Here is a 15,923-nt window from a genome sequence, read left to right as displayed (position 1 = left end):
TTTGCTCAGGTCCTAGCAACGATTCCATCTCCCCTTTCAGAAGCGCGACTGCACTGGGATCTTTCCCAACTCTGTCCAACCTTTCAAGTAAAACACCGCGGCCAGAGTCCAGCACAGCCCACCGCCTGCGGGAACCCCACGCTGCCGGAAGAGCGATGTAAAGAAACACAGCTTGGACTTCCTTTTAAAAAAAGTTTATTATGTAAATATAGGATGTGGGCTAAGTCCCCGTCTCCTACTCTGCTTTACAAATTCCAATGCGCCTTACCTGAAACCTTTAGACCATTGGGGCTCACCCAAACAACTTCCCCAGTGAGGAAACGACCTTTATGTGCACCAATTACCCTGGCCAGTGTCACACCTCACCTACCAAACACCTGACACAGTGGCGAGGCACTAGTACCTCAGTCTGAGACTGCTCGTTTTTCCTGAAGGACTAAAGATAGCTTTGAAAACAGTTTCTCTCTCACTACCCCCAAACTGAATCCTTTCCAGAGAAAGCAAGAGACACCTACAAGCACAGCTGACGGCAGCCTTGCGGCTGGATGCCACCATCCGGTGCTTTCGCACCGCAAGCTCCAAGAGCTGAAATTCATCCAGAAAACAAGTGTAACTGTGGTTTGTTTTAAAAAATATTTCTTTAATCATATGCCTTGTACTGTGGAGACCGGAGGGGAGGAAGGGGCTCGTCCAAGTTCCCGCGAGGTATTGTTCTCAAATGAACAGGAATGCTGGGGGCGGCAGCACCCTCAGTCTGTGGATTCCAGCACGGACTCGCTCAGAGCCAGGTCCCAGTAGTGCTCTGCTCCGTGCTTTTTAAAGTGCTCCCGTGCCATGTTTTCAGTGGGGCACTGCTTAAATTTCATTTCGCCAAAGCTGCGATCCTTTGCTGTGCCCTGAAACAGAGAAAAGGGACACTTTTTTTTGATGCATCTCTAGGATAAAATATCTGGAAGTACACAGCAACCCCAGGAAAAAAAAAAACCTTTTTAATAGTTTAACAAATGATTGGCCAGACTTCCGCACTAGGTATGGGTTACATTGTGCAGGGGGAGGTGCTTGTAATTCTGCTATACTTAAATAAATGTGTGCAGAAAGAGTCAAGCCAGTAGGATTTCATCTGATCCAAAGCTTCAGAACAGTTAAGTGCTTTCTGCCTCAGCCGTTCTGTTACAGGGTTAGCTTCAGCCCAGTCTCAGCACCCAGAACTCACGTTTAACTAAAGCTGCCACTCACCTCCCAAACCAGAGAGCATTTGTTTGTTTTCTTAACAGATTCCTCATCAGACTCGTCATCATCTGAAAAATAAAGCAAGTTCTCATCCCCCAGGCCATGATACAGCAGCAGCTCCCACTGCTAAGTCACCTACCCCTCAGACCACCTCTGCTGAGGGACAGCAGTTAGAGCTGCCATCTCCGTGCAAACCCCGACTGACATTTCGGTTACCTGGTGCTCTGGGCTTGGATCCCCTACCCCAGGCGACCACCTAGGACCCCCCTTTTCTTATATTACACCCAAAACACCTGAAGGTTGCAAAACGTTCCCCCCACACACACACACCCTGATGCTTTTTGCCATTTAAAGCAGAGGACCAGCACTACAGTGGCTCTTGGTGCATGACAGAGTGCTGCATTTAAATTATAATTAGGTCCACTTTGCAAAACTCTAGGAAAAAAAAAACTTCTCTCTCAAGTTATTACGAGTTAATCTATTGCCATTCCCCTCCCTGCGTAGTTTTATGCTTACCCTCTCCCTTTGTGTTCGATGTCTGCTCATCCCATTTTATTCGATGGAGCATAAGACGTTTGAATTTCTTCTGTGCTTTGGGGCCTGGAGAGAATGGAAAGTCACATTCGCACAGTTCTTCAACTTTGAGCTTTTAGAAGGTTTTAAGAAGCAGCAGCAGGACACCTGCAAATACAACTAAGCCTTTCAAAGCGCACTCAGCTGACCAGGCAAGACAAGCACAGGCCAGGCCAACTCCAGCACTAGTAATCCCTAGTAGCATGCCCAAGCCTTCCTGCGGCCTTTGGTACAACGCTTAGCTCTAGATCACCTCGGTACTTCCTGCTGCTAAACAGATTCTTGCAAAGCCTTACAAAAATACTTAGAACCACGCAAACAGTGAGTGCTGCAGCAGACTCAGAGCTGAGACCCTGCTTGCTCTAAGCATCCCCTGAGAGTATCAAGGTTTCAAATCAAGTACACTTAAAAGATGCTTTCCTCCAACATTTAGTGCTCTGGGTTTTCTAACTGGATTATAATGCTTTCTGTAGGCAGTGCTAATCCCATTAAAACTATAATTAAGGGAGTTTCAAACTGCCTCCTACTCTCCTCATTGCACACACAGGTATCTTTGCTAAAGGCAAGCTTTTGAACGTCATGTTGTGACCAAAAGCCTGTCGCCAAAGTCCTCACCTCCTTCTACCACGACCACGTTGACATCTTTGTGTAAAACCACCACGCCTGTTAAGTACAGCTGGCCAGCGTTCGCTTCAATTTTGAATTTTTTTGCTGGATTGCTCAAGTTTCTGACCCTAAAGACAGGATAGAATTTGTCATTTGTCAGGTCTAAAAGAAATAAGCATATGGAAGAAAAAAAAAAATCTGTCAAGAGCACAGAGCTCAGCACTCACCTATACACAGCTATGTGAACTCCCTGTGAAATATCTTCTTTGAGCTTTTTGACTTTCTTTGCTTTTCGTTGTTCTGCTGTTAGTTTTCTTGCAGCATTTGCTTCTTCATGAGCTCTGGATGGGAAGAGACACAGCAATAAGCAGAAATGCAGCCTACTGCATGTCTGTTACGGCATCCAAACCGATCCTTCTAGGCTCACACACAGAACATGTTCCACAGACCCCAAAGCAGCTTCATCTCTTTCCCAGATTCTGCCTTCACCTGCCTGAATTAAAAGCACTAGGTCTTTTTTTAATGCAGTCACTCAACAAACTAATGGGAAAACACACGGAGACCGTGCCAACTGCGAGGCACGGAGAGCTGCGTTGCACGCTGTTTGTGATCAGACCTCCATTAGTTTGCACTAAATGTTCTCAGAGAGGAAATTCAGTCTCCCTGGTTCGTTTCATGCTCAGGCTCTTCCCTGAAAACGTTCATTAGTAGCCACTGCGATGGCAATTTGCCAAGCAATCTTCGTCACAAGTAACTCATTTAACACAGGTCAGGAGGCCGCTCCAGTGGCTGCATAAGAGGGGGCGAGAACTGATGAGGTCATTAAGACCCAGCTCCCTTCTGAAATACGCTACAAAGGCAACACATGAGAAAACTACACCGCTTCTGCTTTGCTACATCAGTTCGGGGATTTCATTCTCTAGGAACATAAATGCAGCACTAATACGAAATCCGTCCAAAAACGAGGAACAAAAATGGTGCAACATGCCACCTACTTCTGTCTCTTTGCCATCTGTGCTCTAACATGAGCTTCGACTTTTGTCGGGTCCTGAACAGCTTCTGTCCCCAGCACTCGCATCAAGTTGGAAATTCTCACTGCAAGGAAAATAAGAGAGAAAAACTGTTAGAGGCTCCTACCAGATACCAACTTGCCATAAGGTACGGTAAAGCACATATTTCACAGAAATACAAGGGGCATTTGCAGGCTTTGAAGTAAACTGTATGAGTAAGTATCAAAACACACCAATACAAACATATTGGTATACCCAACACGTGTGCTCCCTTACGGGCTGTGCTGCTTGCTGCAGCTCCCAACATCATCCCCGTTTGGCCCATGTTGCTGGTTTGGCAGCTAACGACCTGTGTCGGCCTGGCACTCTGTGTGCAGCCTGTCCGCTGTAGCGGTCGCTTACCTTTGGGCTCTGGTGGTGGCATCAAGCCCAGCCTGACTTTCTCTTGCAGCTCCTTCTGAGCTTCTCTCCGAGTCTGTCGCCGTAACTTCTTCTGCTCTTTTTTAGTTAAATAAACACCCAGGGTCACTGGCGTGTCACTGTCCACTGGGAAGAGAAACGTCGGTAAGATAAACGTAAATCTGCTTTTGAAGAGGCAAGACAAAAATACTGTCTTGCAGTCATTACTGGGGAACAGAGTCTTAGCCACACTCCATTATATTCACACTTTATTGACAATCTGATCTCTGCAATGCTGCAGATTGTTTGCATCAACTACAGGAAAACAGAGTATTGCTATTTATAGACTTATATGAAAAAGTAAAACGGTTTGTGGTTATTTTATAGCTTTTCCTGAAGCAAGAATGTCAAAATCGACCTGCTGGAGATGAACAGATATCTCATGTCTGCACTGCTACCCCAGGTTAGCACGTGGAAAGCTACCAACAGATAAGCGGACTACAGTTAACCGCCGTAGTTTTTATATGAAGTCTCCGATATGCAGGCGAAGACTCTCCTTCCAGATTTCAGCTATTCTAGCAAAGCTTTAAGATTTATCTTGGCATGATTTCTTTCCTCACAGTGGTAAGGGACAGCAGTCAGCAATATTACAAGCGAGGGCTCCCATGCTGGCTTGCCCCTCCAATTGCCAGCCAGTGGTTTGGGCCTAGCTTAAACCCCCCAGTCAACCAAAACTGATAAAAGCCCGATGTCGGATTGCTACGGAACGGTACCTGGAGGATTTAGTTGTGCTGGGTGCTCCACAAGGTTTGTGATCCCAAAGTATTCTTCTCTCTTAGATGATGTTCCACTTGTTCTAGAAAGGAGAGAGTTGGGCATCATTGCAAACCTTCCAGGCTGGATTCCTGCATTCCCTTCAACACAAGCCATGAAAGAATAACACTTCCCCTGGACCAACTCTGAAGGGTAAGTATTTGACATGCACAAGATCCTGACCCAAAGCACTAATCAGGGCTTGATATGCTGAAGGAGACATAAGGTGGCATAATATTAATGTGTAGGTGTCTTCCCCAGTGCTCTAAAATCATGACATATCCACCTACGTTTCATGAATCGGAGGCAGATTTCCCACAAATCAGCCATGAATGAGACTTGTACATTAAGAGTCACTCATGCTCGGAAAGAGCACCACCACTTTTTGGCCACAATTACTCTAACTCCACGGCAGTCCGTTCGCACTCACGGGGGGAACACTGCCTTCACAGCACAGAACGGCAACGGCTTGGCACCACAAAACAGACTTGGAAGTCTTGGAACAAACCTAGCACCCATCTGAATCCAACAGCTCAAGCAGATACTTATGGCTTGAGCTGCAGAAGTGCTGGGCATCTGCAGATTCCTTCAGTAGACCACTACATTACTCCCAAGAAACTCCCAGAGTTTCCTCCTACAGCAAAACGAACAAAAACCTCACAAGTAAAATACTCACAGGTCAAGGCCGTTAGGGATGATGTACGAGTCCCACCACTCTATCTCTGGGATCTCCCCCTCTTTCAGCTCCTTTTTGGGGGTAATAAGGGCCAACTTGGTAGAAGTGTGTATCCCGGTCTTTCTGGCAGCCTGAGAGATCTCTGCCTGTAGTTTTTCTAGTTGAGCCTGAGAACAAGGAGAAGAAAGTGACATATAAAGGTCATTCCAAAATAGCACAACCTCCAAAATAAGCTCAATATGCACCTGCTATGTATTTTTTTTTTTTCAAGCTGAAGCAGACCACAAAAGAAACCACAGAGCACGTGATGATGGAGTGCTTTTGCAGAAGCTCACACGCTTGCCAAAATCTGGTCTACTACTGAGCCTTCTAGGATCGCTGAGCAATCCCAAAATAATGTCTCCCTAGGCACCACATCCATGGACTTTTTTTCTAATAAAGTTTTTCTCTCCCCTTCTCCCCAAGAATTTGGGCATTTTACTAAGATTCATTTAAATCTCTACCTCTAGAGTGATCATTTCTGTGGAAAGAAGAGTTGGCCAGGAAACTGGTCAATTCCTTTTGGAAATTTCCAATTTTTTGTCAAAAAAAAAAAAAGATTTTGTCTTCCATCAAGTTAAGATAGCTGCAAGAAAACACTTTCCACAAATATGTTCTTATTTGGATGCCTGCCTTTCCAACAAGAACAATGCTGACAGAAAAGCTTCAGGTGACTTCACTGAAAAAATTCTTACTCCAAGTGAACACAGCTCCCTTCACATCCCAGGAGAGGAGAGTCATCTCCCATCCTGAACCGAACCCTCATTTCTGTGCGGTCAGTTAGCATGGCAAGACCTCAAATACCTTCGTTCGCAACCTCTGTGCAATTTTCTCAAATTTGCCTTTTTCATGGAACTTAAAGGTGCGTTTCTGACGCTGGGCTGGGGTTATGGAGACCCGAGGGTCAAAGTAAGTGTTCGACTCCATATCTTCAGAGGGCTTTTCTTTAAGCTGCTGTTTGAACTGCTCTCTCTTCACAGCTCGGATGTTTGCTTTTAGGGTTGGCATGCGGTGAGTCAATTCAATCTCTTTACCAGTCGCATCAACAGTTCGGCCTTGCTCATCCAAGATCAGTGGCGTAGGCTTTGTCTGATCCTTCAGTTCCACCTTCCTGGTGGCGAGACAGATACATCGCGTTAAAATGCAATTACAGCATTAATTCAAAGGAAATATGAGATGCATTTCCATGGTAACCACTGGACTAACCTATGATTTGTGAAAGCTCTCATCTGTCCAGGTAATGCCTTTCTAATCAAGAGAAAGGAGATATCAAGCCACTTCAGGGCAGTTACACATCAGCCACAGTCTTATGTCAAGGAAGCACAACAGTTTAAATAGTTCGATCATTCCAAAGCGCCAGCCTGCACAATTCCTTGGGGGTGGCACACCAGGGCACGGACACAAGTTTCAGATGTGGCCAGGCTTCTAGTACAAACCGCCAGCTACGCCAAAGGCCTCTTTGGAACATTAAGTCTCATCTCTACAGCCAGAAAGAACTCAAATCTCGCATACAGAAGCCGGGAGAGTCTTACCCCAGGGAAGAAGCAACCTCCATTTCACCCCTTTAATATGCTCATTCCTTCAGCAGCCTTTAAGGCCACTACTGAGGAATTTCGGAGAAATTGTTGGAGAAACCGTGTTGGAGAAACCCTCTATCAGCATTTTGGCATTATATCATCAGAATTACATGGTAATTCAGCAACTGCAGGTACTCACGGAGGTGCAATCCCCATGGCGTGCAGGTTGGCCAGCCCCACCATGTTGGCGTTGCCTATAAGCCCTGGTTTCAAGGCCAGCTGAGCCTGAATTCGGGCTTGCAGCTCGGCAGCTTTCCTGGCCTTCTCAATGGCATCGTTCATGAACGTTGCTGCCTGGGAGGGCTGGATAGTGTTGCCGATGGGGAGACGTTCGGATTGGGATGAAGAAGAAATTTTTGGCTGTTGACAGAGAAACAAGCATTGTCACATGCCTGTTCCAGCACGTCTAGGTCAACACGTCTAGCTGAAACACAGACCATGGGATTTGCCTGTTACTTCCAGTAGGTACCTGTGGTGTTGGAGGACTGATGAAACTCAGCTGCTTTTTCCTTTCCTCAATCTGACGGGTGGCTGCCTCCATCATCTGTTTGATCTGCGGAAAGAGAATTGGACAGTTATTTCTTCTTCACTCTACCAAGGACAGAAGGGGCCCTCAGCAACAGAGACCCCACCTCCACCCGTTATTTAATTTACAAATGTACACAAGCCAGTTTAGTGAAAACAGAATTGCCTCAAACTGCTTTAATCGAGGACCTCCAGCTCTAGAGGAACAATCTAACAACAGCACAGTCACCGTCTACCAAGACCCCTTCCTCTCCCATTTAGTCCAGCCTAGACAAAAACTTTATTTGCACATTTCATTTGCAAAGAGAACATCCAAGCTTTCCCCGCACGATGACTTCACCCACTTTCTTATCTTTCAGGATAAGAAAAAGCAAACATCAAACCATGTCAGGATTCAAGATCTCAGACACAGGCAGCTCTGTCCTGAGCGGCAGAGCTGATGTAACACAGCCTAGCTGGGCTAACCTGTAGCTTGGTGAGCATCCCAGGGCTCTCTGAAGGCGGACCTGGAATAACCTCAGGCTCATCCTCAACCTCCTCGAATCGCGGTATGCGCCGCTTCTTGACACCAGAAGATTCCTTGGAGACCTCAGAGTCATCACCAAACACATCCTAACGTAAAAGGAGAGAACGGGAAAATTGTGGTTAAAGGCAAAGAATTCTCCTCATTGTCACTCCTTTAAAATAAGAAGCCACCATGCGAGTCAGATCCAGCCAACATAAGATCAACACTGCCTCGTGGTTGAAAGGATTTCCAGGCCTGCAAACTGGCCTACTGTTAATCCTACATCAGCGAAGTCTGTGCCCTGGTCCCCCACCAGGGAAGTATCAACAATGATCCATCCAACAACTCGAGGGACTGGAGACATCGCAAGGACACGCTTGCGTAGAAGCTACCATCATTCTTTCAGGTGCTCAAAGGCAGTTGTTTCTGAGGCACTGAGGAGATCTAAGGTCTCACACATCTGTGCAGAGAGGCAGAGAAAGTCTGCACACAAACTGACCTGACTGGGCCAAAATGGCTTCCAAGTCTTCAGCCAACTGCAGAGGATTTGGTGAAGGAAGCGGCACTGTCCTTCCACGTTCTCACCCAAAGGAGAACGCAGCCCCAGACCTGGGTATGGAGCAGCTGCAACGATTTGCTCGCGCTCCAACCCAGCGGACCCAGCTCCGAGCCAAAGACACTGTGCTCAAACTGAGCTGCTCCTAGCACTTCCTACAAGAAGTGCAGCTCCAAGAGCAGGAAGAGCAACGATGGACTAGCATCAAGTGTAAAGATTACAAAACAAAAGGGCAAGTGCACTTTACACAGAGTTTTATGTTTGGGGAAGAGGGCTTGTGTGACTGTGGCCACGTATTTCATTCCGTTAGTGACAGTTTTATGTATGGTAAATTGGATTTGTCCACGTGACTGTGTTACTGTATTGTGTGCGAAGGTGTTATTTGAAAAGAAAATATACACACCGGTTGTAAGCGTTAGTTGAAATCCCTTCTTCACTATAATGGTTCATATTCTACAAGGACACATCCTCATCCAGACACAGGTACTTCTTGGAAAACCTACAAGTTCAAGAGAAAGGACTTGCCCATAGTATAAAGTGTGTAGACCATTACGTTTTAGTTCCTGAAACTTCCCAAGCAATGACCTACCCCACGAAAGTTAACCAAGGAGACAGAAGGAAGGCCAGACAGAGCGCTGAAGAAGCTCATGTGACCAGTAAGTACTATTTTGAATTAATCCACTGCTCATTGCTACAGACCTAAGTGTGCAAGTGTAAATTCAACTCTAAAACCTGCAGTGAGGGAAAATAAATATCATTCTACTATGACCATGATGTGACAGTTTCACTAGATCTTTCCACATTAAAGCACAGTCAGGACAGATCTAGATCTTGACGAAGGATCCCCAAGAAAGGTAAATCCAGAGAGAGAGGTTGATGATTTGGCAGATGGGACTCCTCTCCCCATGCCAGTATCATCCAAGAGACGTGGATGGGTCTGCTCTGCTACTTCCAAGGCCTGCTTTCGGATTAGCTTGGAAGCCGAGAACACCAACCATCTGTGGTCATGCAAGACACCTGAGAGGACTTTTCACTGGAGAAGAACTGCCTACCCCCCACACCCAGACCAATTCCTGCTTCTGCCTGCCAGTGTTAGATCCCCTGTCACTCTTCAGCAGGATGCTGCTCCCTTCCCTCCCTCCACTGCAATGTCCTGCAGTACGCTGGTCGATGTCACGAGGAAGATCAGAGGACGAGACAGTTTGAAAGTGGGCAAAATAGTTCTCGTCGGTGATTTTGAATTCAATTTTTGAAGAAACGCAGGACCCATGTGCATTAGCAGTGCTCCAGGACCATAACAGTCACTACACAAAGCTGCAGTCTGCAGTTCTGCTCCGCTACCGTGAGGTGTCAAGCAGCTATGTGATTCACGATGTTCCTGTCTCTCCGCCATCTCCCCAAGATGTCAAAAGCAAGAGCAGTGAGGAATGCCACTAAGATAAAATAGCATTGCCCCAAACCTCATTTTCTAACAGTCCCATGGCAGTTCAGCATAGTACGTGAAGTCAGCAGAGGTACCAGTCTAACACCCAAATTAAAATGGGTCCACAGCACAGAAATACTTGAAGGATGCTTATGGGCACCTCTGCCATGACTGAAAGCTGCAGAAGACTGGAGGCCTTTAAGCTACCATCATTCATGTGGAGTTAGGACACCCTAACCCAGATCACTCCAGATCAGGCTAAGGCAAAGTATCAATGTAAAACAAGAGAAGGCTGCACTGCTGCTCCTCAGGTGGTACCAAATCTGCAGGACAGAAACTGTTTTAATGCACTGTTAGGTAACCAATTAACGCATCTGGAGCCTGGAGGAGACCCTTCTCTGGCATGTGTTAAAATCTCAGCCAGACAGTAGGAAAAAAAAAAGTTTCAAATGGACAATAAGGAGTGAAGGCAGCTGTCTCCCAATACACCTGAAAAGGCACAGATCCAAATTCTGAAAGGGATTATTCTAGGTAACTGAGGTTAAACGCTGACTAAGCAAATGTTATCAAGAAACACAGATTGCCATAAAACAAGAACCTCAGAAAAAGCGAAAGAGAACTTACTTTGTAAGCAGGGAACAGCATGTAGAGTAGCCACTTTTAAACTCGGTATGCAAGTGATGAAAAAAATGCAATTCCAGAAGGTGGCGAGTAAAGTCTTCAGGAGAACAAAGGAGGTGAAAACAGGTTTGGATGCACGAGACTTCCACCATCCCAGACAAGTGTTAGATGGGAGAAACATCAGAGAACTATCACATCCTCACTGTAATTAACCTCGTGCTACGGTGGGGGAAAAAGAAGTTGCCAAAAATTGCCCTCTGTGGATTCCAGACGAGCTTCAGCAAACGGAGAGAGAATGAAAACCCACCAGATAACCCATCGCAGAAAGACCCATTTGCTCGCTGACGGGGAAAGTCACCTGGTAGATCGAAACATGGTCCGAGCAAGGAAGAGCAACAGGAAGTTCCCATCAGCTGGGACACCCTAACCCAGACTCCCAGCTTGCAAGGCAGTGAAGACTCAATACCACAAAACGCAGCAGCGGATAAAGGAGTAAGAAAGGAAACTGAGAGACTGAGCCCTGTTTTTTAAGTTACTCTGTTACACAAGCCTAACAGAGATTGTTAAAGAAACCAAAAGCCCAGGCTTCCAAACTTGGACGCCACCAAGGAAGGCATTTCACTACCTCATTAGAAGGTAAAGAGAACTGAAAGGTAAAGGCTCACACACTTCATCATGGAGAAGGGTCTTTTCTCTTGAACTTTAAGCATTACAAGTTGTACCTCTCTGGAAGAGGAAAACGTGGCAGAGTACCAGTGCTGCCTCCACAGCCACCAAACAACAGAACAAAACCAATCAATAATCAGTCCTTGGCTCACCTTCAGCTCTCGCTTTCGATTCCGGTCACTGTTAGATTTTGAGTGCCTGGAGCTTCGGCCTTCTTCCACCGCTTCAAAGAGCTTGTCCACAAATCTCAGAGTGGAATCATCGAGAAAGGGCTTGAGATGGTCTGGAGAAGAAGAGGAGCTTGCGTAAATGGCAAAATTCACTGTTTGGAATGAATGGAAGAACAGAAAACTCTGCAAAGCCGCAAAACACTCAGTTAAAGGTGGCTTCAATCTAACTAATGCAGTGAGGCCTGTGACCTGTGCTCCGCAGGCCTCTGGGATCTGCAGATTTCTCAAGGGTCAGGAAAAGGATGAACAAAAAGAAATCCTACTGTCGGGAAATTTAAATTCACTACATGGGAGTCCAAACCTCCACTAGAAAAAACTAGGGAACTAATGGTCAAAAAAGCCACCAGATAAAAGCATAACGCGTAAATTCCTTTAGAAAAAGAGGCCTTCAGTTCAATTTTACTTAATAAGTTACTGTAACAAATTCCAAGGCTTTTGAACAGGTCTCACCTGTTTGGGTGGATCTGTATGTACTCACCTTTGCCATGTCTCGGGTGAGTCAGAAATCACCCCTCTCACTGTGTGTACATGCGTACGATAGAGCTCCAAGGTTTGTTTGGTTTTTTTTTAATATAAAACTAGCTCAACATGAATCAGATCTCACCTTTATCTGCTGGACACTGACAGCCTCAACTACTAATGAAAGAACAACCCACGACGCAGTTCAGCACAGCCAGCATGAGGTCAGTCTCCCAGGAATACGGGAACGGAGTTTAAATCTGATTTAAAGCTATTTCAAGCGCAACACAATGTCTACTAATGGGCAACTCCAACGTACTCCTCCTATTTCAGAGAAAACGTGCAGTTCATTTACTTGCTCAATGTATTAAGAAAAGCATCTGTATTGCTTGCTTCGCATACAAGACTGATGCTGTTTTGTGCTGTTCAACCCTAAAACGACACAGATTCCATGCCATATGCCACATAAACAAACTAACTAACGGGCAGATTTTAAACATCTGCCCAGGAGCTGCTTATCGTGTGCCTATTTTACATGCTGCTTGCTCTGCCAAGGGGTCTGCGTGCTTCTACAAACAAATGCAGGTTTGGAGTCGGAGCACTCGGGACATACCGGCCGCTTTCTTTTTGTCCATTCCCTTCCCAACGCAGTTCAGCGCTGCCGTAACCACGGTGGGCTCCGAGAACCCCAGGACTCGCTTCACTGTCTTCTCGATCCATGGCTTCAGCTCATCCAATTCCCTTTTGGAGAGCGACATCTTTGCTAGTAGCTGATCTTAATTATCTTGCTTGTACCTGAGAAGCAGATAGACAAGAAAAAAAAACAAAAAAACAGATTAGTGTTTAAAAAAAAAAGAAAAAAAGAAAAAAAGGAAAAGGAAAGTTTACAACTGGTGAAAGCTCTTAGAGATTACTTTTGCTTGCTTATTTTTAAAATGCAAGCTACAATTAGCTAAGAGCCCTGCAGAAGCACGGAGAGGAAGGGTCTCAGCAGCAAGGAGCCTGCAATCTGACCAGACAAGACAAAGTATCAGACCTTCCTAAGGGAAATTTCACGCTCACGGATTACTCTGGAGCTCTGCATGAAAAGCAGGACTAGTCCCCCCATCTCCTAAATCCTACCGACACAAAGCCCAGCTTCCCTTGGGGAAGATGCGAGAAATACAGCAAGTAGCGCCTCGGTCCTTGCAGAGCAGGCTGCGCTTCCACACGTGGATCGCTCACAAACAGGATGGGAAAGTTTGGTTTCGAGGTGCCCCCTTCAGTCCTTGGCTTTTCTTACGACGGCAGGAAAGCCAACCAGTGCCAGCCGCAGCAGCGGCTTTCATTATTTATATGGCTAATTACTAAGGCACAAAAACCCGCTCACCTTCCGTGAAAACCACCAGCTTGCTACGCACCGGTTTTAAAACAGCGGCTACGACAAGCTTGTCTTGAACAACGTGGGCTAAATAACACTCCAAGCAGATACTGAAAAACCTAATACGTGTGTACACACGTACGGCAGAGCTCCAAGGCTCCTATATATAGAACTAGCCCTTTCCTATTGCCTTTCGCACGAGGCGCCCAGGCTACTCTGAACACACTGTGCTTCACAATGTGAAGCGTCGCAGCCCTTTTCCTACTCCAGGAAGAGACTAAAGCCGCAGTCTGCAGTAAAAGACCATCTCCCGACCGTCTCATCCTGCCTCGCTACACGAGCCTGTACGCACAATTTATTCTGTGGCATGTGGTCCAGGTCCCGGAAATTTGTGGCTACGCTTAAGGCTAAGTTTGAAAATCTCATTTAGTCGCCAGATTTCCTAATGCTTAAAGTTCAGCACGTGCCTGGCTACCTCTGTGTTTGCTACTTAAACCAGCATCAGTCTCGGGCAAGCCAAGAGCAACGTATTTCCCAGCCCGATCATTTTGAACCTAACGGCAAATTACAGACTTCCGAGACAGAAAACTCTCACCATTAGTCATTAGTGGTTCATACTTTTAATGTCAGTTAGAGTCTGCAATTGCAATAATGTTTAATTATGCACCCCGTCCCTAATCTGATTTGGAAATCAAGTCTCCTTTATCTGGAAACAGGAGAAAATCTTCTTAAGGAAGTATGTTTGACCTAGACGTTTCTTCCCCAGAAGAAAAGGCCTGCATAGCCTGGATGTTAATATTGGTCTATTCAAACAGACAGTAGACAACACCTAAAATAAGGTTACACTCATAAAGAGAGGGCCACAAAATTAAGCTCTTGGGCATTAGTTCTAATAAAATGGTTTTTAATTTAGGGTCTGCAGGAAGCAACCAAGAGATGCAAACCCACAGGTTCAAAATAGCTGCGCTTTCACTAGAGACTTCTTAACAGTCTGCAAAGCAAAAGGCTGAAGATCTTTACATCCCTGTATTTTCTCCAGCGAGTTTCACAGAAGTATGTTAAAAAGCAGCATCAGACACAGACTAAAAGTACATTACGGCTACATTTCAGCTGTAACTCCTGACTTGTAGCATATAACACTTCAAAATAAAGTTACCTGAGATTCAAGGTAAGTTAAATTAACTGATTACTACACTATATCAGCAATATCGATATAGTCACAGTTGCATATATACATATATATAAAATGTGCATGTTACATATATAAATATATACAAAAATAAATAAATCCAAAACTTACAAAATTCATTCTTGTTTTAAACCCTGTATTAACTTTTAACTTATGTCATTCAATAAGGTACAACAAAGAACTGCAACAGGTTTAATGGCATTTCACTGGGTGAATACCCGGAGAGCGAATACACTGCTTGGTATCCATAGGTACCTCTTTCAGCAGCACTAGCGCGCCGAACACCGTGCGCATACTGTCAGCTTGCGGGCACGGCCGGCTCGCGCGAGCGGCCAGACTTACTAAACTGCGACACGGAATCCGGTGCTGAAGCGTGTGACACGCACCTTAATTTAAATATATACCCCCTAGCCGCCTTCACTTTACTATTTCCCAGAAATAGCCTGAAAGCGATGCCCCCACAGTGCTGCTGGCGAAACAACTGATTCCTCCAGGAAAAATAAATAAATAAATAAATAAATAAATAAAAAGCATTAACTTCACCTTGCAAAACTCGCGCGCCCAGAACTAAGTAAAAACTCCGATTACAATTAACTTCGGGAGGTAGAAACGTTGTTCCGCGCAGCCCCGCCGCAGCAGCCCGCCTGAAGAAGCCCCCCGGCACCCCCGGCCGGCGGAGCTCGCGGAACCGGGGGACACGAGGCGCGTTGCTGCGGCCGCGCTCCGCGCCACCGACCGCGCGAAGCGGCGGGGCCGGGCAGCGGGCCGCCCCCGCGGGCCCGTCCTCCCCCGCGGAAAACACCGGCCCCGGGCGGGAGCGGCGGCGGCGCCAAGCAGCCCCGCGGCGCGGCCGGTGAAGCGGCGGAGCAGCCGGCGGCGGCGGCGGCGGCAGAGCCAGCGGGCCGAGCACCCCCTTCCCCGGGCCTCGGGAGCCCCCCGCGACGCGGCGGCGGGGCCTGGCGGGCCGCCCTTCCCCCCCTCCCCTCCGGCGCGGCCCCGGGCGGGCGGCTCCTCACCGCCCGGCTCCTCTCCGCGGCGGGGCGCGGCCCCGGCACTCCCGCGGCGGCGGCGGTGGCGGCGGGGCCCGGCCCGGGCGGCGGCGGCGGGCCCGGACGGCGACGGCACGTCGGGGCGGAAGCGGAAACGGCCGCACGGCGCCTGCGCGCGCCCGCGCGGGGGGTGCCGGGAAAGAGGCGGGTGGGGTGGGGCGAGCGCTCCCTCGGCACGTGACGCGGCCCCGCCCGCCCGCCGCGGTCACGTGGGTCCCTTCCTTTACCCCCCCCCGCGTTACGTCAGCTGGTGACGTAGAGCTCCTCCTGCCGCGCGCCCCGGGGCACGCGCGCTGCGCGGGCGGGAGCGTGCAAGGGGCCGCGTGCAAGGGGCCGTGTGCAGTGTGCAAGGGGGGGGCATGAGTGTGCAAGGGGCAGCATGCACGTGCAAGGGCAGCATGCACTGTGCAAGGGCAG

General features: G+C 47.5%; 1 protein-coding gene across 4 annotated transcripts; it reads right to left on the bottom strand.

Moving 5' to 3' along the window:
• Window positions 1-178: 178 nt before the first annotated feature.
• Window positions 179-15,547, bottom strand: PRPF3 (pre-mRNA processing factor 3). Of its 4 annotated transcripts, XM_067313475.1 has the most exons (17): window positions 15,474-15,547; window positions 12,522-12,703; window positions 11,372-11,502; window positions 7,914-8,060; window positions 7,393-7,476; window positions 7,063-7,283; window positions 6,553-6,594; window positions 6,151-6,457; window positions 5,308-5,474; window positions 4,592-4,674; window positions 3,822-3,965; window positions 3,405-3,504; window positions 2,637-2,750; window positions 2,419-2,537; window positions 1,747-1,830; window positions 1,237-1,298; window positions 179-896 (listed from the first exon to the last, which is right to left on the bottom strand). In XM_067313475.1, exons 2-17 carry the CDS (start codon window positions 12,664-12,666, stop codon window positions 750-752), a joined length of 2,097 nt encoding a protein of 698 aa, XP_067169576.1. In that variant the 5' UTR covers window positions 12,667-12,703; window positions 15,474-15,547; the 3' UTR covers window positions 179-749. The 4 variants fall into 4 exon arrangements, with proteins under 4 accessions (XP_067169576.1, XP_067169577.1, XP_067169578.1 ...); XM_067313476.1 differs by lacking the exon at window positions 6,553-6,594; XM_067313477.1 differs by lacking the exon at window positions 1,237-1,298 and having other exon boundaries at window positions 778-896.
• Window positions 15,548-15,923: the final 376 nt, after the last annotated feature.

The sequence above is a fragment of the Apteryx mantelli genome, chromosome 31 (assembly GCF_036417845.1).
Source record: "Apteryx mantelli isolate bAptMan1 chromosome 31, bAptMan1.hap1, whole genome shotgun sequence".
Classification (NCBI taxonomy): domain Eukaryota; kingdom Metazoa; phylum Chordata; class Aves; order Apterygiformes; family Apterygidae; genus Apteryx; species Apteryx mantelli.
This window is presented reverse-complemented; position numbering and strand designations above follow the sequence as displayed.